We start from the raw sequence: 24857 nt of genomic DNA, 5'->3' as shown, positions 1-24857 counted from the left end.
ACCCTGGGACCCAGACACACCACTTGCTCCCGTGCCAGCTCTGCGTGCAAATACCTTCATTTCTGAAGGGGATGGTCCTGGGCACTCCGCAGCTGACCGCCACATCCCAGAGATGTGTTCATGTAGATGAGGGCAGGGCCACAGCAGCCATGAGAGGAGGCATCAGGGGGTTTGTGTCAAGGGCCCAGCCCAGGGTGCAGTCAGCCTCTCTTGGCCACGTCATTGTCATTTGTTTGGCTCTGGCGGTGTAAAGGCATTGTACTGTGAGCTTCTTTGGGAGGCAATTTTATCGGATTTAGTAGAAATGAGTTCTGCAGTATTTTGAAAGAGAACGGAGCATTAAGTCTGCTCACAGACACCCATGATTCCTCCCCACAGCCTGAGGAAAATGGATAAGTTAAATTTTATTTTATTTTTTCAATTTCTTTTTGTACTGGGTGCCCAGGCGCTGGCAGTGGGGCTGTGGGGTCTCTGTGCGGTGAGGCCGGGGCTGCCCCATGCTGGACACAGACAGTTCCAGTGGCCCTGGGGCAGCCGAGGGAGCTGAGCCCCTCAGGGGAGCCAGAGAGCTTCAGAAAGGGAGGAGAAGGACTGGCAAAGAGGGACTGGTAAGGGCAACCCCCCATTCCCCTGTGCCTCTCGCGGAGTGAGAGGAGGTGGGGGTCAGGAATGGAGGACTGAAGTCAAGTCTTAGGAAAAAAGGCATGATGGAGAAAGGTGAGGCTTTCCGTCTTTGTTTCTCACCATTCAACTCTATTCTAACTGGCAATAAATTTTCCCCAGGTTGAGTCTGTTTTGCCTATGACAGTAATTGGTACACAATGTCCCTGTTTTTATCTTGACCCACAAGCTTTTTCATCTTACTTCCTCCCCCTGTTCTGCTGAAGGGGAGTGAGAGAGGCTGGGTGGGCGTCTGGCAGCCAGCCAGCATCAACCCACCCTGCTTTTCAATCTTCCACACAAGCCAATTACTTGCTGTTTAAACAGGCTGTTCTGGAGGATGAAGTTGGAGGAGCTAAGCTTGCTGAGCTCCTGCCTTCCCTTCCCCCAACCTCCAAAACCAAGAGCTCTTTAAAATAACTAGAAAAGGGAAAAATTACCTTTTCTTTCAGATCAATTCCCTAACTACCAATTTTTACCCAGAACTAACAAAAACATTCTGAATATATAGAGCACACAAAAATTGTGGATTTGGAGAAATTTCAAGTGACAGGTGACAGTCAAGACAATCCTAGCACAGCTAATAAAAGAATTTATTGTAAACATACGTATCTTACACAATTATACAGTATAATACAGATAACATGAAGGATTTAAACACTCAGCATTACAAATAGGGGCAATATTTGTGAAGAGATCTTTAACTTGTATCAAGACTCTTTAGAAAGCCAGAGAAATATACCGTAACATTTTAACACACCATATTATCTGTAGCGTTCCACACACACCTGAACGGGTGCATGAAATTCCACAACCTCTAACTCATCTCCAAGCAATTCCCACAGGAACTTCTCGCCAACAAATTTTTCTCCCACCACTTTTCAAAATTCAAAGAACTCGTTGCAAATGTTTTCTATATCTGAAGGACTAACCAAATGTGTTATTTTCTATCTGCTTTTAACACGTTTATTTTTCTTCAGCAAACTTTATATATTATTAATACAGCATCTCCTAGGAGAATAACCTGTGGTTGCTCAGAAATGTAGCAATAGATCTCCTCTGCAAGAACCCCATTAAGAACAAGGGGCATTACCTGCCTGCTTCAGGGCCAGGTTCAGGACTCATTCTGAAACTCCATTCCTCACAGAAAAGCAGGACACAGGCAAGGAAGCCACAATTTGCAAACAGATGCCCAAAGATGAGCTCTTGCATCCTCAAGAGCTGATCTGGGTGTATCAAAATCCCAGAAACTAAGCCCACAAGAGACGGGGGCTGGAAATGCATGTGTCATTGCAGAAGATCATAGCATGACTGAGTTTGCCCAAGAGGCTGTTCCCATACAACCTGCAGGCTGTCATAGCAATAGCAACAGATATCTTGAAAATGCCCTTCTCTTTTGTAAAAGCTGTGTACAGAGGCGCCTGAAAGCAGTATGCACTTTGAGTTCACTACAGCCTACAAACAAAGCGTGGGGCCTGCAGTTCCCCAGCTACCTGGATTCCTCCCGACTCTCAACACTGAGCTCAAACAAAATCACCACTGCTCGACTCCTTCACACTGACCTCAGCTGAAAAACTGTCAGGACTAAGCTGTGCGCTTTACTCGTGCAGGCAATCCTGCACTCAGCTCATCCGAGCAAGTCAGGATTATCTTTTGAATCCAGAGCATCTGAAATGCCCTTTCTAGGGGGCATTTAAGTCCTTCTCTGAACGCTGTTTGGATTTCATCCACTGGTCCCACTTCCTAGATTCAAGGGTCAGGTTCTGCCAACTCTTATATTCAAGCGAACTGTAACTCCCCGTTAGCTCTGATGAACTGAGAGGGGCCTTCCTGCAGACCCTAATTTTAAAAGGTGAAGACAGGCAGCGCCTCATCTGAGGTACACAGTACCCTCTTCAGTTTAAGAACTGCATCAAACCTACGCTACTCTCCTTGGAAGCCTGAAACCACTAACTGAACCATCTTCCACAGATCCTGCACACTACTGGAGTTACCATCACCTGTCTTCTAGCCCCAAAAAAGCACCAAAAGATAACATTTTGAAGATTTCTGTTCCTACCCCAGGCCAGGAAAGATAACTGTAGTTTAATGTTTATAAAAGGCTTTGTATTGTCAAAGCACGGCACCAACAAGAGCGAGGCCTCAGTACACCCCTGTGAGGTAGGTATCCTGCTCCCCATGCTCAGAGATGGGGAAACTGAGGCACAGAGTGATTAAATCAAAGGCCATGCAGCAGATCAGAGACCCAGCTGAGATCAGCGCATTGGAGGTTCTGGCTGTTTGACCCATGCTCAACCCACATGACAGCACTGCCTCACAAAACAAGCACCCTGACAGTCCAACAGGAGTCCCACCAACTTTACAATGGCTTATTCACACTACTAGCAAGCACCCATGGGGCAGGACAAAGGGGTGGTGGATGTGGGGTGGTCAGGATGTTGTCAGCAAAGCCTTCTTCAGCAAGGTGTTGATAGCCAGGCTGCAGACATGTCTCCTACATCAGTGATGTTCCTGAGACAGGTAAGTGCTGGGGTTAGTAGCAGAACTTATTCCTGCAGTCAAGACATCAGAGGAGCTCCCCAAAAGCAGCAAATCTCTGATTTTTTGATCCTATCAGGCCTGTGTTGAGCAGAACTTAAGCCAAAGTGGTGCTGCTCCCACAGCATTTCACAGTCCAAGCTGATCATTAGTGAATGCTGTCAAAACATAAAGACTTGTACAACACAGCTGGCCACCTGCCCTCCAACACACTCTAAACCTCCTGGCAGCCCGAGGAGGCACTCACTGGGCAAGCAAAGGGTTTCAGCCAGTCCAAGCCCACAAACATGGAATACTGTCCTTGCTCCTCTCCTTTCCCATGCAGGACAAGTGGTCAGCCAAATCTTCCCAAGCCTGACCATGGTTTGCTCATCTTGACTGAGCATGTGCCAGTCTACCCTTTCTGAGGTGATAAAGGTGGCATCTGACACCTCTAGAGAGGCAAGGAATTTGGTTAGGTGATACGTAGCTGCATAAGCTAACGATAAGCCTACCCAGCTGTGTTCTCAGTCACATACATCATGCTCAAACAGGACTGGCAGAATTTGTTGCAGCCATCAGCTTTCTGCTCCCCCCCAGCCAAACCTAACCAATAAACCCACCCATCTACTCAAATGGCCCACCTTTAAAAGCTGCATTTGACTTTTCTTATATTCAGAGTGCCAAAGCAACTGTTCTGCCCACTGCATGGGGACACCAACTTGTACGTAGACTGCACCAAAAAACATAATTTCTTTTCTTAAAAAAAAAAAGTTATATCTCATCAATACAGCTGTCTCAGAGGGACCAGGCCTGTGGAGTCTCTCACAGCTAGCAACTCGATGCAAACTGACAATGTTTGTTCAGCCACTGAACATACACTTACCAAGTAAACACTGACATTTAACAACTTGATTTGGAACAGAGCATCATTTTGTTGCATTAAGGTGCATCTTTAATTGGAGGTAACAATCTAGTAGCCCAATGTTATAAATGTATGTAATTGTGTCCTATAGAAATACTGGATTTGTCAACCCAACTTCAGTCATAAATCCACCTTTCCTGTAGCATCTTCTCTGCTCTATTTCATTGTTCCTCATTTAGTATCTTCATATGTTTGTTTGTGAGGAAGTCAAGAAAGGGAATATTACAGATGGCTTTGTGAATATTCATCACTGTGATCTCTCTTGGAGTCCTGCCGGGAATGAAGGCATCAGAGATGCTGTTATAATACATAAAAAGACACGTGTCCATAAAGCAGCAAGTCAATAAATTTACTAACAGGGGGAATAAAAAAAACCCCAAAATCCACCCCTGTGTTAGAGCAACACAGGAAAAGCACAAAAAAGCCACTCTCAAATGACTGGGAGAAACATCTTGGGCACTGGGACAAGAAAATCAAGTGCTGAAGTTAAGCACAGACTATAGATATATATAACATATACATATATTTAATATATATTATATAAACATTTCTATATTATATAAGCATTTCTATATTGCATACAAGCAAGTATTTAACCTAAGCATTTTCTCAGAGCGTTAGTGTTTTGATTTTGTTTTGTTCTGTTCTCTTTTTTCAATTTCAAGCTATCCCAAATCATGCTGCTGAACAGAAACCAAAATGTGGCCTAATCGTTATCGTAAAAATCACTCGGTATCTCAGCCAGAAAAAGAGTATATCAGTAAAACAGAAAAGAGATTATTTAGGTTGTTTAAGTTCTGGCGAGCCATGGGTAAGCCGTCTACAAAGTAACCTCAGATGGAAAAGAGTGAGAAGGTCCTTCCAATGTGGCCCTGTAGAAACAGGTCATCTGCCTTTGAACATGACAACACCAAAGAATCTTGCCTGTTTTTAATGTTGTCTATGTTTCCATCCTTTGCTACTGCTAGGAGATGACAAATCCCCTCATAAGGCTTGGGTCTTCCCAGAATATAGTTCATAAATTCCCTCACTCACATGGTCGGAGCCACACAAAATCTGACTCAATTCCTCAAGCAGTTCAGCCCTTAGTGCTGGCATAAGTGGTCCAAGAAGAAACAAGCTGCTGTACCTGTTGTGAGGGGCTGTCTGGTATGCCACAGCTAGCGCTTGCCGTAGGATGTCACTCATCAGCTGTTCAGTGGCCTGTGACAAAAGACATCAGGAGACAGCATTATGAAAAGAGGAAAGGAAAATGGTCTTTGCTCAAGTATCAGTGGAAGAGCAGCTGAAGTTCTGGCTCACTTCAATCCTGTATTCGATCAGCAGGGGGCAGTTCAAGATGCCCAAGTGAGTTTTATTAGCACAGTAGTAAGAACTGAGTATATTTAACAGAAAGGAAGAGACCTATAGGTGCACAGAGCAGTCTGGTTTCTCTCTGGACCTGCACAGCAGTATGTGCGCAGCAGGGTGGATCCAGTGTTCCAGAGCCTGTGCTTCAAAGAGCATTTTAGGGCCCTTCCCCTCACACACCAGAGCTTGTTTTGCCCATGGCAGATTCCAGGTATGCTCCAGAGAGCTGGTATATGCTTGTTGGCCACCCCCTGTGGTCACCAGGCTTATGGCAAGACACTTTCACAAAAACCTCCCAGCCTGGACAGCAGGCAGACGGCAGCCATATGCCCTACACGCTTGGCTTAATTAAGGTTCAGTCAAAAGCTAATTAAGGGTCTTGGCTTTCTGTGCCCATATCAAGACTAGAGCAGAGGTTTCTGGGACATTCAGTCAGGAAAGCTGGCATAACTCTACAATTATAATGGAGCAATCTGATGGTTACAATCTGTGTCTACAAGTAGATGTACCTATATCCGAGTTCAACTCTGAGCAGTGACAGAGCACAGCAGAAGTGTGCACGCAAGTGCATGTATAACCTGGAATCAATTACCTCTTGTGAAACTAATCTTCTGATAAGCAGCAGTCTTTATAAACAACCCCCAAAATTGTCTTTGGCTTGAAATACAGCAGAGCACTGCTAAAAGTAATCCGTGCTAGCCTTCAGTCCAAACCCAAGAACTCCAACTCCATGTTGTTCAAAGCTTTGCTAAGAAACCATCTCTCTTTTTCCAGAAGTGATTATGATAGAGAAATGGTTTCTCATATAAGGCAGAATTGCTACTGTCTGCAGGAATTCAGCAGTCTCCCAGCAGAGACAACCCAGGCAAAAAGGACCTGAATAGTATTTAGGAAAAAATAACTAAACTTGTATAAAATAATCAAGTCTTACAGACCTCCAGCAGATTTCCCCCCAATTCTGAAGGGTAGGACAAAGTAAGGAGTACTTTCAAAGTTACACAATGAGTCAGTAACTTACTCACGGTGGGAATCTGCAAGTCACTATTCTGTGTCCAAGCCAACAAATCAGTTAGAAAGCTGGAAACACACACAGAAGTATATGACTCTCTTTGGCCAGCTATATCTTTCTATACATGCACAAAGATAGACATCAGACTCTGCATCTCCCGATCTGATAAATGCATATTAATAAGGATATTCTATCTTTTTTCCTACATTACTGGGCTAATAGTCACAGAAAAGTTCTTATTGTGAAGTAATTTCTTACCTTTAAAATCATATCTTCTATTACTGATGCATAAACATTCTTTTGTACCTCAGCAGGTTGAAAAGAAATCCCTATCTATAAAATGAGAGGGAAAAGAATTAGTACATCATATAACACAACCCACATTGTACTACAGATTAGATGAGAATGAGACTAACAGAAAAAAAAAATCTATTAGAAAGGGTAGTTAAAAGGCAAGCAAGCAGACATTGCAGAACTTTCAAGCAGTATCTCAGGCTTCATTTTAAAAAGATCTGGAGAAAATGAAGCTTGACCAGTAGAACAGCCTGCAGAAATGCCTCTAAAACACAGAAGAAACAACAGCAAGTTTTAATTTTTGTTTCAGAAAGTCTGCCCAAAACCCAGGCTGCTCCTGTCTCTGCTGGTAAATGGCAAGCACTCTTTCCTACAAGCCGAGCCAGTCTTCTCTCTTTCCTTCCTGCTGCTGTGGCAGAACACTCCTCTCTACCTTTCTTTTACTCTAATTTGAATAGTGGGAAGAAATCCAAACAGTAGTTTGCTGTGGTCTAATCTTTACCACAACTCCTTTTCAGGAGCTGCTATTAAACAGCACCGGTCCAAGCAACAAGTCTGAGTCTTTCACGTGATGGGACAGGAAGAATTCGGTACTAGTGCTCCTCGTTCCTCATTTCCCCTTGTTTCTAGCCTTCCAGGATGATTTTTCTGGTACTAAGCTCTGCAATACAGCTACTCTGAAATGACCTCCCAGCTGACGTGCTTCACTTTCTCCTGCCAGCACTGCCCAGCTGAGTGTCATGAGTCAGAAGGTCCAACTTTTCTGGCATTTATAAAAACTTCCATAAAGCATCCAGAGGCCCATATAGATGAAAGACAGGAAACTAAATAAATGTAAGATCACAACTAGTTTAACAACAGTTCTTATTAGCTTTATGATTTACTTATGCACCTTCTCTGCAGTGTCCCTCACAAACTCTGATGCAGGCAAGGAAGCCAAGTAGAACTTCATCTCCTCTTGTTTCTCCTCCTGTTCTTTCTTAATGTTTACTTTCAACGGCTCACTAAAGTTGAGAATATCTACTTCCTCTTCGTGTTCTGGTTCTCGTTTCAGAAATTGCTGCAATTCCTCTAGTTTTCGGCACAGCTCCTCACCACTGCTGTAAGATGAAGGGCATTCTGAAAAAGAAGCAATCAATTAGACAGATGATAGGTTATGAAAAGTTGTTTATAAACAGATGCACACTCAAAATATGGTAAGAAATAAAGGTAATTGGAAGTTATTTTTGCAGTTCCTACCAAACATAAGGATGAACAGAAATGCAAACAGTCACTGAGAGTCTTCTAATTATATCTTCATGACACTCATGGTCCTCTCCCTCATCTGCCCTTACACCAATCAAGAAGGCTGCATTTCAAACAAAACCAGGCTAATGCGAGTCTCCTAAGCATCCTCACAGCAGCTTTTTGACAACTGGCAATGCAGTCTGATGCCCTTCAACTTGCTTGGAGAAATGCAGCTTTTACTATGCAAGCACCATATAGCACTAAATCATCTTCTACACTGTGACAAGCATTATCATGCTTTTTAAGAAAAATCAGAAGACAGATCTTCAGTGAAATTATGGAAGGGCAACTCCTCTGCGTGCTCAACACGAGCCAGTAAAACCATTAGTGGAAAGCTATACAATAAACAGATTCTTTTCTTCAAAGACAAACACAAATCTAGTTATTTAGATAAAAATATTAAAAGATGGATATAGGCTTCCTTTCCATCTTCAACAACTGCAACGCAGGGCCAGACCTAGCAAAGAATAATCAAATCCACACACTTGTGTGAAATACCTTAAAACCCTGTATGATCAGAACAGAAAAACATTCAGCTTTGGGAAAAGGATTATCTGAAGGTGAAACAAGGGAGCTTAACTGTGAAGAATGGATGAAATTAAAGATGTATGTTTAATACATACTAAAATGGACTGTGGAGATCCCAGAGCTATGCCTAGTGGAGTAATGCAGCAGCGGTAATAACAAAATGTGAAGCTTCACACGGGCCAATTCACCACACTTTTGGAGGTAAATTAACCCCCACTGAGCTCCACACCACCACTGCCAAGTTAGGTTTGGTTTTTTTTGCACCTGAACTCACTCACACTGTTCATACACTAAGCCTTAACAGAGGCTAAACTTACCCAAGGACAGAAATGTCACTAGTCCCTATGCTTAGTTTGTGTGCCCACTTATAAATGATTACACTGTGGGGCGAGAAGCACCTCTCATAAGATTTATCTACACTGGGCCTCCAAGTGCCCCAAAGCACAATAAAACCCAAAAGGCCCCAGAAAACATCAGGACTGATAGTGACAAGGGACAGTCTCACTTATAGGCTTGCCCTTACGATCTCCAACTTTTGTTATTCCAAAGTAAATTAAGTTAAAGAAAGTAAGAATCCCCTTCTCCTGAAGAAGCAGCACGTGTGTGTGCATACACACAGTCTTGAGCCACTTAATAAACAGCATCTTTGGCAGAAAGGAGCTTTCTGTCCCCCCATACTCACCTGGTTCGCTGTCTATCTGCGTCAGCACGTCTTCAATCGAGTCCTCATCGTTCCGCAAGGTCTCAGGGTCAGGTGGAGTGTAGCCATGGCATCGACACCAGTGCACCACGTGCTTTGTTTTCAGGGGAGTAATATTGTGAAACCTGGGGTGCTTCTCTATGATTTCTTGTAGGATCTTTCTCACTGTCATTGCTCGTTGCCACTATGACAAACCAAAGGGAAAGCTCATCACGCTGGCTAAAACATTTAAGGCTAGACAATAATCCAGGTTGCAAGGAAGACAGAAGGAACACGATTTTCTTAGAAGTCTGAATGGTGAGGAAAAACAAATGTGGAAGATGGTCCTAATCCTGATATTAGGCAGCTGTAGGCAGGCCATTTAAACTCTGCTTTGTCATCCAAACAAAACCTCAAGAAAAAGGAACACACATTTACAGGGGCCTAGACACCTTTGCCTTGACTTGAAATGTATCATCTCCCAAGTAACACCTAAGATGACATAGTGCAAGAAATCCACTAGAACAAAATATATTTCTCAAAGTTTTGGTTAAACTGTTTAATCACTTAATTTGGCAACAGCAGAGGGTCTAATCAGTTTTTAACATCTTCCCTGTAAAACTCCATAGCAAGATGATAAAATTATGAATAAATAGGGGGAAACATAACAACCACAATACAAAAAGGTCCAAATTAACTGAAATATTTATCCTTGGTGAACCAACAATCTATTTCAGCACTAGCACTGCTTATGTCTCTCAATTCTCTTCCTACAGAAAGCAGACACAGTCCCATGAAAAGATAGACAAAGTATGTTGGGTAAAATTCCCATGACCATAATATGCCATAGAGGAGTGATGAGGATGAAGTGCTAACAGGACAGTTTGCAAAAATTCTGATTTTTAAAATGCTTCAAAAACATCTTGCTTTGAATCAGCCAAAAAATGACCTTCAGAGTCCCTTTTGCTTGAGAAAGTCTCCAAACAATGAACTGAATCACTACCTGGACACAAATCATTGCAGTGAGGAATGCTTCCATTTAAAATGTGACAGACTGCTTCAGAAAACAAATCAGCCAACAAGAAAGGTTCCATAATTCAGAAATCCTTCTTGTGTCCCTAATGACTGCTTATGAAACACAGGAGGAGAGGATTACCTCGGCTGCCCTCCTCTTTCCAATATTCCAGCTGTAATACTGTTCCACTGAACTGGCACAAAAAGAGCTTGCATCTTCATCTAGAAAACACAAAGCCAAAATACAGTATTAAATTTTTGGTAAGTGAAGTAAGATAAATTTTGGTATTATTTAATGGAGAGGAAGAGGGAAATGTGATTCATGCTCACAGGATGAAGGACTGTAACTCTCTAACTCATACAGATGCTGTGCTCTCTCCGAGCACAGCACAGAGAGCGCAGCAGACACTGTGGGTTTTGGATGTTGATCACATACACAGAAATCTGTGGCTATGAGCTGTTTTAAGCTGCTTTTTCCTCCAAAAACTGTAATGATGTGGACCTGTAAGTCTGTCTTACTGGTCAAAGTCTCCTCATTTGGGGCTTTTTTGCAAACAAATTACAACATAAAAATGAAACAACAGTGAAAAGGTTTCCTGGCAAAAACATGAGAAGAGTATATGAATCCTAAGCAACAGATTCATGAATGCTACTGTAGGCCAGAGAGCTGTATGTAATGAAAGCTCTACTGTGCCACCCACTCCTACTTTGTTCACTGTGCTTATCTTGAGAGGGTCTGCCCTACCCAGTCTCCAGGACCACTCGTTCAAAGTGCATTAGTTACCAGAGAAAGCTGATACATTCTCAGCTATGTACATGAGTAAGAGGTATGCACTTATAAAGTACCAGAAAAGATTAAAATGTTTCTCTGCAAACTACCACCTTTTGTTTTTTTTTTTTTAAAAAAAGCCAAAACCCCAACAACAAACACATTCCAATGTTGAGCTATGCCATCATCTCTGCAAGCATTTCTGAAACCCTGATATTAAATTAAAAAAAGAAAAAAAGAGAAAAACACATCAATTAAGGACAAACCAGGGAAAAGAAGACCTACTTGCAGCCATTATGTGAAGAAATATAATCTATTTCTAACCAAAAAACAGATAAAAGTTAATAACTGCTGACAACATATTTAGCTTTATTGGAAGAATCTAATTCTAAGTATCTCTAGAATAACCCCTTGAGTAAGCTCTCTAGGAGAATGGCTTCATTTCATTCCGCCTTTTAATAAGTTTTGTGGCTACAGAATATGCAAGGCAGTCTGTTGATACACTGAAAATAGAAAGCAAACCCTTTTCATTTACTGCTTACTTTTTTCAGCAATTAATGGAACCTTCTTCACTATTGCTGTTAAAAGCTGCTGGATATTCTCCAAATATTCTATGCTGCAAGGGATAAAAAGAATCACAATGAAGAATACTGTTGGAAACAATGGACCAGATGCAAAAGGTTTCAAAATCGCTGCATGGTTTAAAGTCCCTAGCCCCACTGCATTATAGCAATAGCAGTGTGAGGATAAACTGTTATGCCCCAATCCGGAGAAGGTATTTCAAACAGCCCTTCCTCTTGTTGAAGTGTTCACATCTGAAGCTGCATCTGCCAAGCTGAAGAAACTAAGACAGGTTTTTCCAGGCAGGCTTGGAAGAAATCCCTGCATCATCGCAACGCTACTCTGAGGGATAAGATGGACCTTAGTGCAGGCTGTCCCAGTAGGAACATGGGATACTGCATGGGAAACTTTGTACTTACGGGAGTTTGGGTAAGTTTTACTTAACCAGCCAGACTGTATCTAATTGTGAAGAACCATATTTTCCATTAGTTATTTTATAATTAAAAGAATTTCCAGTGTGTAGTGACTTAAGATTTATTCCTGTCTCCTACACATATTCTCCAGAGTAACGTCTGCAGGGATATGTCAGGATAACAAAACTTTTCAAAACATGGAGATGGGAAAGTCAGCCACCGGAGGAATCAAGAGCAGAAGAAACATCCTACACACTACAAAAAATAAGCAGAGAAAATTTTGCAAACTGAGTTCTGCTGAAAAACACCTAACAAGTACTTGCAAGGGCATCACAAACAAGGCACCAGATTTCACAGCGTCCAGTGAACAAATACTCCCATGATCTTTATTATTTAATTCCAATTCTGAACCAAGGCAGCCCTCATACTAAGTAATTACAGAAGTATACGAGCTTAGCAAGACTAGAGAGGCAAGAGGAGAGACAGTTCTACTTATTTCAGATTTTTTGACCTGCATTTCACTGGACAGTTTCAGCTTAGTAAGGACACACAGTGGCAATGGGAATTATACAAGCAGTGGATGATAAAGAGGTTTTAGCAGCTCGAGATTTTAGCAAACCCCAGAACAACTGCAAATCTTCAAATAATGTTTTCCCCTTTCACAAGCCCTGCGTACAAATCCATTTACAAAGAAAATATTGTAACACTGTCTGAAACAAATGCTACCCAAAAGGATTCATGATACAGCAGTGTACGGGACAGAAGATTTTATAATGTATTTCTAGGTCAAACTTAAGACTACTACATGTATCCCTAGAATCTCCTCCATTCCCCCTAGCATTTCAAATATCAGAAATCCTTAAGAGAAATGAAAAATTACTTGATAACATAATTCCCAAGTTCAGAGCTCTCTTCTGTTTTTACTGCTGCTTGGCCTTCTTGGGTACCCACAGAATTGCAGTTTTGTCCTGTTGAATCAGGCTCCATCTTAACTTCAAAGAAACAGAATACATTTTAAAAGACAAAAAGCACCAGTCAGCTTGATAAATAGTGTCCTGTAAGACTAAAGGTCTTGAACAACATGACTTCATTTGTTGTTTGCATTCTGACTGTTCAGCATGAACAAATCTGGCCTTCAGTTCTGCTGAAAGAAAGCCACCAGAACATGTTCCTCTCCTCCAAATCTCAACGTGCTCCCATCTCACACTTTATAGAAAATCTGCATCATCAATTGCTGATGTTTTGCATATGACTGCCTGATCTAAACTGAACTGCCTGCAAATGTATGTTGGCCTTTTTGTAAACAAAGAGCTGGATAGAAAACTACTAACAGTTTTAGCAGGAAGTGACATTTCAGAGTGAGAACTTTTTTGAAGACACCGCTGATTTTGACATCAGTGAACTTTCTGACATCTAGGACAGAACTCTGGTGAGACAGGAGCAGGGAAGGAGACGTTCCCAACCCAGAACAGCCAGGCAGTCTGCTCATTCATCTGGGATGGGAGAGACGCATGACAGTTCTGCAAGAACTGGACCTTGAGTATCTCAGCTGGCCTATGCATTATTCTGGGAATTACTGTAGGTCCATCTTTCCCCTGTGTGTGTGTGCATGCACACGTGCTGTCTACATCTAGTGCTGCTGCAGAGCATTCTCCGGGACATTTCACCAGTCACTGTTCTGAGAACAGCAGTAACTGTGATTAAATACATGCTGCTCCATGCATTTCTGCAAATATGGATTGAAACAATGAATGTTTAAGGTACTCACAGTAGCTTTCTAGAACATCCTCATTTCTCTCTCTACTTGCCTATGCTTTGGGATTTGTTGATGGGGAAGTCACTGTTAATTTCCTAGTCCCCAGATACCATTTTTATTTGATTTAAGCCCTACTAACAATGGAAATAAAAGAACCCACAGTCACAGAGTCGACTTTCATAGCCAGGCCATTTGCATAAAGCAGCACCAGCTTATTTCCACTACTTATCTTATTGAGAAATTCCTTGTTACCTTTAGTGATGGATGCTGGAGAGGGACTAGGGACAATCGTACTTGCTGCTGTGACAGCTGAAACAGCTGAAACTTTGCTGGTAGAAAGTGACTGTATCACTGAAGAGGAAAAAGAAAAAAAAAAAAGGACAACAAAGAAGAAAAAATTATCAAATTTCACACTTTGACAAATAACCATGTTCAGAAGCAACACAGTGTTTTTGCAGCACAAAGTTTAGGGATGAATTTCCTTGCTACATTTTCTTCTATCTCTAACTTTGGACCACGTATGCCAACAGTGACCAAGAGCTACCCTGTGTCAAAGGGGATTTTCAAACACCATCTGTCATCCTCCTCTGCCCTTTACCTTTGTTCATAGGCATGAGTATTGTCTGAACACCTCCAGAAGCTGTGTTTACACCGAGCTGTTTAAGCTGGCTGGGAACTGTCAGAACAGCCTGCTGTGGACTAGACTGATTTGAGTGGATTTTTAGCAACCCTGCAAGAAGAACGGAAGACAAAATGTTAAATAAAACACACCATTTAGTTAATCTCCAGCTACTTCTCTCCCTTTCTGCCTGCACCAGGATGGCATGTAAGCTAGCACTGCCACCCTCTTAACAAGCCACAGTTCAGCGAAGTGTCAGACAAGTTTTTACTGACACATCTGACTGCTAAAATACTGGGGTGGTGCACCACAGTGTGTGCAGTACTGCATGCTGCACAGCACTGATATTTGTAAAGCAAGTTTCCTATTTACCTAAGTAATCTTAAGCAAAAGTTGATGTAACACAAACCTTTTAATTGAAGCAGGCTCAGCAGAGTTCTTGTCAGAACAAGACCTTGTGCTCAAGGGTCTGGTAAGCCAGTGAACTACAGCTCTGTTGTACTTACACAGCCACTCTCACTGAGGTATCCAAGTGCCACACACACCTCTGCAATTCCGCTCAGCAGCATCCACTGCAGTCAGCAGAGCACATCAACCACATCTTAACTAAGTGACAAGCCCAAGGCTGCGCAGCAAGTCTGATGGACACACCTGAACTGAGTGTCCTGCGTCTTTCTGTGACATGCCCTGAATACATCCATAAGGATGGCTAATCAAGCTATGAAGCATATTAAATTAGGGACTGAATTAAATCACTGATTTTAGACAAGGCTAAAAGAACAAGCAGGGCATTCAGATATTAACAGCATTATCAATGGCAGCACCCAATGACTTCAGTGGAAATCAGCACGGCTCCAAGCTGTGACACAGGGCCATGGGCAAGTAGAACTCATCACCTGTCCACCAGCTCTCTCCTCCACAGTGACGACATCGCAAGCCATCAGAGCCAGCACTCTAACACTGTGATTTGGGCCTACATCCATCCTTTCTACTAGTAAACCAGCTATTTTCAATATAATTGTGTTCCATCTATAGCTAAGTCTTCTTCAGACTGTGGAAATTTAAAAGGCTTCTATTTTAGAACATTGACAACAGTAGACTTCTTGGTTTCACGATGATAATTTTATACTCACGATTTGTTTTGAGAGAAAGTTTCCATTCTCCTCATATTTTATTATTATTTTTTAAGAAACACAGCTGCCTTCCAAATACCAGACATGCAAGGTCTGGTGAAGATGTCTCATGGTTTTGAAAGATGCACAGCACTGGTCAGTTAGGCTTTCACCTCCAGGCAAGAAGGCTAACCCAGTATTACCAATTCATTTGTGTGTGATGCACAGATGTGTCAGGATAGGACAGCAAGGGATCCAGATGGCAAGGTGAGTAAGAAGGGACATTTTCAACTCAACCTATTAGCCTGATGAGTAGGAGATATTGTTTGTTGCAAAACAAGGGAAAACTTGAGATTTTTTGAAAAGTTTCCTTTAAAAATACAAATCTTCAGAATTTTAACACTTGTTTTGTTGTTGTTTTGTTTTTTATGTTGAAATAACATGTTTTATAACCCCTGCTTCTTTTGGGATTCTTGAAGAAATAAGTTTTTCATGATGAAATCAGTGCTTCAGGTTACAAAAAACCAAAACAAAATCTAGATAACATTCTCATACCTAAACAGGAGTTTTAATCTGAAAGCTATTTACAATGGCATATTTTCTAAAAACAAAACAAAACCCTTGCTGCTTTGTTTGCAAAGAGTAAAATACTCAACTGCTTATTGCAGAATTGTGGCAGTCTTAGCTGCCTATGTTGTTTACTTTCAGGCTCTAGGAAAAACAGAGTAATGAAAAAGGATGCGTTTAGAAGACCGTACATAGGAAACAAGGAAGAGCTGCTTTAAAAAGACACTGTCAGACGAGCTCAGTGTCACTTATTTTTTCTTTCTGTATTTTTACTGTTTCCACTTAGTAAGAAGACACTTCAAGTGAACAGAACATGCCAGCAGGTAAATTAGTCAAAATGAAAATTTCCAATTTTAACCTGTAATATTCAAATTAAATCCACTGTATTTGCTCTCCATAATACAAAAGATACTGGAAGACAGTAAAGGTAAATAAGGAAAACTCCCCTCTACATAAGGGCAGTCCATCTTTATTACCTCATCTTTATTAACTTGAAAAATTCCAGATCCAGCCTACCTCACTGTACTTAATGGATTCTGACTTCAAAGCCTTCAGTCCCCCCTGATCAACATCTCTGTCCTTTCCAAGCCAAACAGAGCAGATGCAAAGCCTCAGAGCCAAATTCTGCTCATGCAGCTTCTCCAACTTCAGTGGAGTTTCACTTTCACAAACTAATCAAGTCTGTAGTATTGCTGGTACCTTGATAGTTTCAGCATTCAGTGATACACTGTGCTCTCAAATAGGCAGAATGCATCTTCTAATGTGAATCTGGCATAAAAACTAAAATCTCTCTCCAATACCAACGGGCAACTCAACTATTATTTGTAACAGATACAGTCAATGTACTGATGTGATAGGATGACAAATGATTTCGACATCTCTTTGGCTAAGCCAAAAGTTACGCTAGTAAGATACGTTTTAGAAAGCATGACTTTATTTTTACACATTCACAAATGCAGGTAACTATATTCTTCCATTTACAGTGAAGACCTCTAAAGAACTCGCATCTGGATTTTAACTTTCTATAGCAAAGGCACGAAGGAAGTTAATACCTGATACGGCAGCTTTTCCAGCCACAGGCGTTGGTGTAGTCATCAGAGAAGCAACACTTACAACAGTGGAAGTAGCAGTCTTATTCACCACTGATGAAGTAGATTGGCTCTGGCTTATACAGATTTGGTGTTGCTGTCCAGATGTCCTTGCTGCAGGAGTTCCAGAAGATGATGAGCTGGAACCTGCATTATCTATTTGCTGCATGAAAGAGACAGAGAGGGATAACAAATTCTTTTTCATGTCATGGATGATTCAACAATAAGCACAACGAGGTAACATCTAGAAGTAGCAAAACCGAATGTTTATCTATCCATCCTTAACAAACAAGAGGCTCTCAAGCACATATCCAAAAGCCCATATACAATGATAGTACATAAAGAATGGAGGCTGTTTCAAGCAGAAAAAGTGAAACCATGCTCACAGGAACTGCTACCACAACTGCTTTGATAGTATCTGGAGCCAGGTCCCTTAATTTCAGCAAGCAGGTAGGCCTCCAGATGAGAAATTTGACCCAGGAATGCTTCATATTTCCCTGCTGCTCAGAAGTCCTGAGGTATCAGTAGACAAATGGGAAAAAGGTTTGGGATAAAGAGGCTGGATGGAAAATTTCTATCTCTGCGGCTTTGCTGAAAGCTGCAAAAACACTGAGTAGCACTTAACACAAATTTTAGCATCTTCACCTATATACGCTGTGTACGCCAGCATTCAGCCCTCCAAGGGCAGCACGGTGTCAACTCTCCACTTGTTTAATCTTTGCCTCCCCACAGGCAAAAGCAGCGAGGCTAGGGGAACCCTCGGAGTGAATTATACACTCTCCTTTTTGCTGCCTCCTCCCCACCCCGTGAACTCCAACTCCACTTCAGGTGGACATCCTGAATCAATGGGATACATGGCTGTATCCACTCTAGGAACGCAAACATTTATTTTGCTTCCAACCTCACTGTGTGCTGAAGCACCTTGTTCCAAGGCTGTGCTGTCACAACTCCCCCAGGGTGGAGAGGAGTGACATCCTTTGAACACAGTCAGGACCAAAGGACCATGAACTCTGGCCACTGCTAGCCTCTGAAACCAGCTGGTAGCAGATTGGGGACTAAGCACCGTGGAGAGTCTGTGATCTCAGAGAAGTGACCTACAGTCTAGTTACTCCTGGCTTTCACTGGCCTGCCAGATACAGACCTTCAGGCATTTCACGTTCTTCTGCAAATTTTTGTGCCAGCAGCAGATTTGGTGTTTAAAAGCTGCATAGCCCAAAAAATCTGATCTGTGTGATTGTAAAAGCTGTTTCAGATAAAGCCTTCCCTGCCTACTTGAATTTCAACAATGTTAAAAGCAAGAAAGTGCAAGTTTCAGTTTCTCTTCTCCCCTTGTTTCTTCACAGGTATTTACTTCATGTCAAACAGCAAACAACCCAGCAGAAAAGGAGTTGTCTGCACTGTGCTGGTACACAAATTAGAGCAGGCCCACCAGCAACACTGACTGAGAAGAAAACCAATAGGGGGGAAAAGCAGTAGAAGGACTGTCCTGGAGATTATACTGGCTAGAGTGCAAACATTGCCAAAATTCTGTAATACAATGTTGTTTCTCACCTGGGCCACCCCGTTTGTGGGAAGGGCCACAGCAGGAGCAGCAGCTGTGGTGATAACACCTCCGGACACTCTCAGCACAGTGGTGCCAGGTTTGGAGAGCTGGGATGAGGCAGGCACTGATTTTATAGACCCATCTGATATTTTCACCAGTGATGTCTGTCCACTGGGTGCAGCCTTTGAAAAAGAATTCAGTGTAAGGAAAAAGGTGTATTTGGATTTTTTTAAAAATGACTTTAAAATCCCCAAAACACAACAAACAAGACAAATGCTTTTTATATTACTGAAAAATATTTTCAAGACTTTTGAAAAAGGCAAATTGTGGCAAGTAATAGCTGGAACAAAACTATCACCTCAAAAATCAACTTTACCAAGTTGCTGACTTTGAAAAAATATGTCTATCAATCTTGAATTTTGGATGATCAATTACAAGTACTCTCAGGGATTTTGAATTTCATAGGGACCACTTGGTAGTTTTTAGAAGAAGGACCTTTGAAGGATACCAAACCCCCAAAATTTTAAGACCTTTAGCAGGTGACCCATTTCTAAGGTTCAAATACTTAAAGCACATTTCTGCACCTGACTGTATTCACTTCTCTAATTCATTTCACTAAGAAATCCCAAAGGACATTTACACACTAGCAACCCAAGCTTACACACGACCCACTCTGAGCACAGAAATAAAGCTGGAAAACTGTGGTCCAATATCCACATATGACAGTAGGCCTTTACGTGCTTTCCTCACCACAGTACAGTCAGCATCATAATTATACAAAACCAAACCAAACAACTACAAAATGAAAAGCTCTCACAATGTATTGCTGTGGTTCCTATACTTTATCTGATAAAGTGCTAACTGGTAAGAGAGAAACACCTCATTTGCATCTTACCTGTGTAAATAGAGCTGTTTTCTGGCCAGTTATCACTTTTAGTGCTTGTCCTTGTGTGGAAGATGCTCCAACTCCTACACTGCCCTGAACAACTGAAGCTGGAGTCAGCTGCTTTCCAGAACTCTGAGGAGAAGGCTGGCCGACCAGGAAGGTGCCCTGTTCCAGAAACAAGTTAGGGAGGTCAGCACTTTGAAACACAGTTAAGAGTCAACAGAAATCTGCAAGTGTCAATACAGGATAAAAGCTTGTAGATAAAATGCAACAACAACACTTCCTCTTCTAAAGCAAGACACTGCTCATTACAGTGGATGCTTCTGCACTAAGAGCTGGACACAGCCTTCTCGGTGCAGAACAGATTCTGATGCAAGGGAAGGGGTGAGAAACCCAGTCTCCTGTCGTGTCAGAGGAATCCACTACAATTTAATACACTTTATGCTCTTCAACTTTACTCTTTGTGACAAATGCTGCTTAGCATGCAAGATCAGAGAAGCTTCTGCTGGGCTGGGGGGGAAGGAAAAAAAAAAAAAAAAAAAGGAGAAATTGAGACATTCTGCCATCTTCTCACTTCAAAATGTATTTAGTCCCCCTACAAAGGCTATATATTCAGAGCTCAGCATGCAGAAATCACAGCGACAACTGGAGGCGTGTGCTCTAATAACCTACAACCCGAGACCTTGCCACCCTTCCTGCTTCACATCAGTATTCAGTTGCTACCCTTCAGAGGCTTCATTCACCCACTGTCACACACGGGTCCCTTCACACAATCTTGGGTTTCCCCATTTTTCTTTCTTACTCAGCCTTGCTGTTTCCCTCCAACAACCCTCCTTTATTCTCCTACCTCTTATGCTCTCCTTCAACTCTAACATATGCTACTGTTTAAGATAGCTCTTCCACCATCATCTCCCTCAGATCACCTCTCTTGTTTCAGTGACCCTTGTGGCCCTGCCACCAGGCACTGTCCCTTCTCCACCCCCTGCTCAGCATGGCCTTACTCAGCGCTGCTTTCTCAGCCTGCAAGGAGCCATGAGGGCACAACCCTGCAAGGGGAGGTGAGGGGCAGAGATGTGCCAATAGCAACAGCAAGTGGCAAAGCAGGTGCTTGTCAGAGAGAAGAGATGCAAGGGTTGTCAGAGAGGATGGATCTAGACCCCATAGTCCAAGAACATTTCATGTACTACAGAACCACAGGACACCCACCTAACACCACTGCAGCCTGAAATGTCAATCTGCTTCAACTGAGATGCTTATGCCACTGACCTGGGGTGTCTGCTTCAGGATGTAGGATGTATAGGTGAGGTGCTGTGACAAGTTACTGCTTGTGCTTTGGGTTCCTCCTCCTCCTCCACTATTTGTAGAAGAACCAGACTGGAGACCTGTAACCAGAAGAAAAGGCTTGACCCTTCAGTGACCAGACACTGTGGGCTGCTAAAGCATCCCCATATATACAAGTAATTGAAAACACTTTGCAAGGCATTTGATGCCACGTTTTGCATCTCAATAACATTACTACCCAGTACAGCACAGTTCAGATGTGCTGCTGTGTTCTCTTATAGCTCAGCAAACGCCATGAATGAAAGGAGCTATGGGGAAATAAGGTCTGGTGGGCAAGCAAAGCTCACTGAAGGCTGCTTTTGAATTTTCTATCAAAAGCAAACTCTGCCCAACAGATGAATAGTCTTTTCATCAGTCTTTTGCAGATTATGTATCTGCAGCAAAAGCCCTAGAAGCACTGTGAATCCCACTGGCTTCCTAATTGTACTTTCACTGGCTCTTCCAATGCAATTTTGTTAACAGAGTATTAGATCATGGGTACCGAGCAGTGGTAATTTGCAGTGACACTTTGATATTGCTCTGCCTTCAGAAGGAACAGTCTGAACGCTGACTTTTTTTGCAGTCTCTCATTAAGAAACAAGGGTAAAAAAAATATGTATGGCTCTGTCATAAAAAACACAAGTATTTGCTCTTCCTCAACGCCTGTGAGATTACTTACTTGTCAAAGTTGGACTGCCCCAGCTATCTCTCTAAATCTCAAGAAATGGGGATCCCATCACAAGTTCTACAGACCAAAAATACCTTCAGCCAGAGTATCTATTTCTTCAGTGACATGTACTCTATTGCTATGTTGCTGGTATTTACCTTATATATTAAACTGAATGATACCTCCTCCTCAGTGCCAGCATCAGAACTGGGAGCAAAAAGTTTACACCCAATCCATCTCTCATCCCAACCCCCAGCCTCAAAAGGAGCATTCTGGAGAAGGCTCACGACAAAACTCTTCATCTACACAGTCCAAAATGGGCAGTATTCTTTCCCTACAGCCACAACACGCTATAAACAAAAGTATCACCCATCAGAGCTATTTTAGCAATGTTATTCTCCAGGTATTTCACAGCAAGTTTGATTCACAAGCCCATTAACAAAAAAAGTGCTTCTGCTGGTCTCAACAGCTTGGGACTAAACCTTGTATCAACATTCAAAATTATTTCTTTCCCTCATTCCAGATACAGTATCTTGTCCTTTTCAGAGTTAGCTTCTTATGTTTCTAGTTTCTCCAGGGTGTCATTCCATTACTTATTAATAGCTTTCACAACTACATTCAAATCCATCTCAGTTCTACATCATGAAAATGCAGTTGTGCCTTCCTACACATCACAAGGAAAAGTTAAAGACAACCCTTTGCTGAATTCTGAGGAAAATTACACTTTCTGCTTTCAGCACAGAAAGACATTGAGAGCACTGCATGAAGAGCAGTTTCATCTAAAACAGAAGACAGTTGTGAGATCTCAGTCTTAAAAAAGCACCATATACTGTGTTGTTGTGAACAAAGAAACCCCATCCCACTAATCCCACTACTGACTTCCACAGTACCAGGATGCGTTATAGAAAAACTACCAAACTTATTAATTATGCAGTGATTACATTATTTAACTCATTACATTTCCCTGCAAGACTAACTGGCATTATTTGTGGCTCGCAGTATGGCTCCTTGGGGTATCAGAAGCAGTTTTCCTTTCCCAGAAGGGTTCTTGCTGTTGGTGGTGAGATACAGTTTGGTGCCTGGTGGTAAGTTTGCCAAGTTTGCCAGGTTGGTGGCTGGTAACTGCAGTGTAGCCATCACTAGAAAGAAAGAATAAAAAGTAAAACTACTGCTTGCAGAAAGTAGTATGCATTGAAATCTGCACAGGATGAAAGTACAAGGAGTGACACGCAGCTAGCCTTTGATAATCCATACTTAGCTGGCCTAACCACAGATTAACTCCACCAGCGATGCACAGACACTTTTTTGGATAGGTCTGGAAAAAAAATAAATCTCTCTGCGTGCAGTACCACTTATGGTTGCAGGTCAAAGCAGCACAGCTGTGAGATCTACAGGCTTATTCCAATGCAGAGGCCATGGCACACTTTTCAAACTGTCAGAGCCTGAACTAACATGCTCAACTAAAGCCAGCTGTGTGCAGAAGCAGGCGGGGTGCTCCCACCCATACTCCCCATACTGGGGAAGATGCAAAGATGAAATAAGAAGTTTGGCTCTTGTTGGTTGGATTTATGTGGAGCCCTTTGAGCATCTCAGGACCACAATGCTGGGCAAAAATGTGAGACCTGGCTCCATGGAAGTCTGCTAGGTCTCCAGCACATCTGTCTGATCTCCACTCACAGAACACTGCATGTTCTAAAGTACTTGTGCTCCCTCTTTCCCCTTACAGATAATGAGTTATCATTTTCTTTATTACTAATCTCAGTCAGCCTGAACTTCCCTACAGACCCATTAATTCTGAAGTTTTTCAATCACACATAGTTATTCTGCAGTTGAAGAAATCATTATAGTACCTCAAAGTCTACCCATTATGAGCTATTAACAAGATGTAAAATTACTCTACCTGAGCCTTGAGATGTACTTTTCTGAGCACCTGTAGAAGAAACTTGTGCCTTTGTTATAGTCTGCACAGGCTGAGCAACAATTGTCCCTCCACCTCCACTCACGATGGCTTTGGCTACACCTTGAGTCACAACCTGCTTCGGACCAACAGCCTTGGCTACTGAAGAGCTAGATTTTGCCACAAGTATCTGGCCACCACTTATAGCCACTGCTTGTTTCACTGTCGACTGTAAAGCAGAACCAACTGGAACACCAACAACCTGCAACAAATAAGTATTGGATGATGTGCTGCTGGCAAGAGAAATCATGTGAATTCTAGCTGGTATGCTACCTCCATCTCTAGACATTTCAGGACACTTTATACATGTCTAGTCCTGTATAAAAGCTATTCATTCAGAAACAAAATTAAATTGGCAAGAGACCAATCTGAAATAAAAAGATAAACTCTTAAACACAACCAGGATTTCACAGCACCCACAAAAGATTAGGTATGTTCAAATTACAGGGCACTTCCATCTTTTTTTGATATATAAGCATTGGCTTTATTCCAGCTGAAGATAAAGCTTGCCCTGGCAAAGCACAGAGCTCCAGAAATTTAGTTTCAACACATTAATAGGAACAGACTCCCTGGGAAAACTACAGCCTCAGTGCAGAACCCACAAAGTGCTTCAATTTTATGTGTTGACAATAACTGCAGGGAAACACGAGTTTGCATACCTGCTCGAACACGCAAATAAAGCAGTAAAAAGGATAATGAACTGTTGCAAATGTAAATATAAATTTACTTATGCAAAAGTGAAAGCTCCATAGGTAGTCTCTTGTACTTGACATATGATTTGACTCTATCCACAATGGAAACAGGCAAGAATAGAGTTAATTTCTGACACATTTGTCATCTCGTGACTGCACAGTTACCGTGCCTTCTCAGAAGCTGCATCACTCCTGTCATAGCAGCACTGCATTGGCACAGACTCCTACAATAAAACACTTGAGTTGCCACTCAAGTGGGACTGCTTCCACCTATCGCTAGTGCTGGCTCAGCCTCCACCCCACTCCCCATTTGTCCTGTTCTTTTTTGTTGCAGGCCTGCAGTCCAAGGAATTTGCCTCCTCTTACAGAAACACCTGGAAACACCTTCAGCAAGAGCTGATGATAGCAGCCAACTTTCTGGCAATGGGTTAAGACAGAAGTGGGAGATGTTCCCTGGACACAATGAAATGCAACAGTGCTGCTCACCCTGCTCCCTTCTCAAGGGCTACAGGTAAGCATGATATGAACCACTGAGCACACGGGGAAACCAGCTAACCACGGTGCTGCTGCCTGGGTGTGAGACAGAAGCAGTCCTACACCCCTGAGAGAAGCATGAAGTGTTGCAATAAAACCACAAGACAGAC

General features: G+C 42.2%; 1 protein-coding gene across 12 annotated transcripts in view; it reads right to left on the bottom strand.

The window, feature by feature from the left end:
• Positions 1-1234: 1234 nt before the first annotated feature.
• The window catches only part of YEATS2 (YEATS domain containing 2), a 49954-nt gene continuing 26331 nt past the window's right edge, over positions 1235-24857 (bottom strand). For 5 of the 12 annotated variants that reach the window (XM_074833605.1, XM_074833606.1, XM_074833610.1 and 2 more), the window contains 16 exons: positions 23465-23723; positions 22542-22703; positions 20844-20959; positions 19587-19742; positions 18700-18873; positions 17113-17311; positions 14361-14492; positions 14015-14113; positions 12887-12998; positions 11575-11648; positions 10406-10485; positions 9253-9454; positions 7648-7874; positions 6720-6794; positions 5232-5305; positions 1235-4399 (listed from right to left, as the gene is read on the bottom strand). In XM_074833605.1, coding sequence (XP_074689706.1) covers positions 4264-4399; positions 5232-5305; positions 6720-6794; positions 7648-7874; positions 9253-9454; positions 10406-10485; positions 11575-11648; positions 12887-12998; positions 14015-14113; positions 14361-14492; positions 17113-17311; positions 18700-18873; positions 19587-19742; positions 20844-20959; positions 22542-22703; positions 23465-23723 — 2277 coding nt within the window. In that variant the 3' untranslated portion in view covers positions 1235-4263. Of the gene's footprint in view, positions 4400-5231; positions 5306-6719; positions 6795-7647; positions 7875-9252; positions 9455-10405; positions 10486-11574; positions 11649-12886; positions 12999-14014; positions 14114-14360; positions 14493-17112; positions 17312-18699; positions 18874-19586; positions 19743-20843; positions 20960-22541; positions 22704-23464; positions 23724-24857 lie in introns of those variants that run through there. The other 7 variants (XM_074833607.1, XM_074833614.1, XM_074833608.1 and 4 more) reach the window with 6 other exon arrangements.

Source organism: Strix aluco, chromosome 9, assembly GCF_031877795.1.
Source record: "Strix aluco isolate bStrAlu1 chromosome 9, bStrAlu1.hap1, whole genome shotgun sequence".
Lineage (NCBI taxonomy): Eukaryota > Metazoa > Chordata > Aves > Strigiformes > Strigidae > Strix > Strix aluco.
The sequence above is the reverse complement of the archived record's forward strand: the minus strand, read 5'-3'. Positions and strand labels throughout refer to the sequence as shown.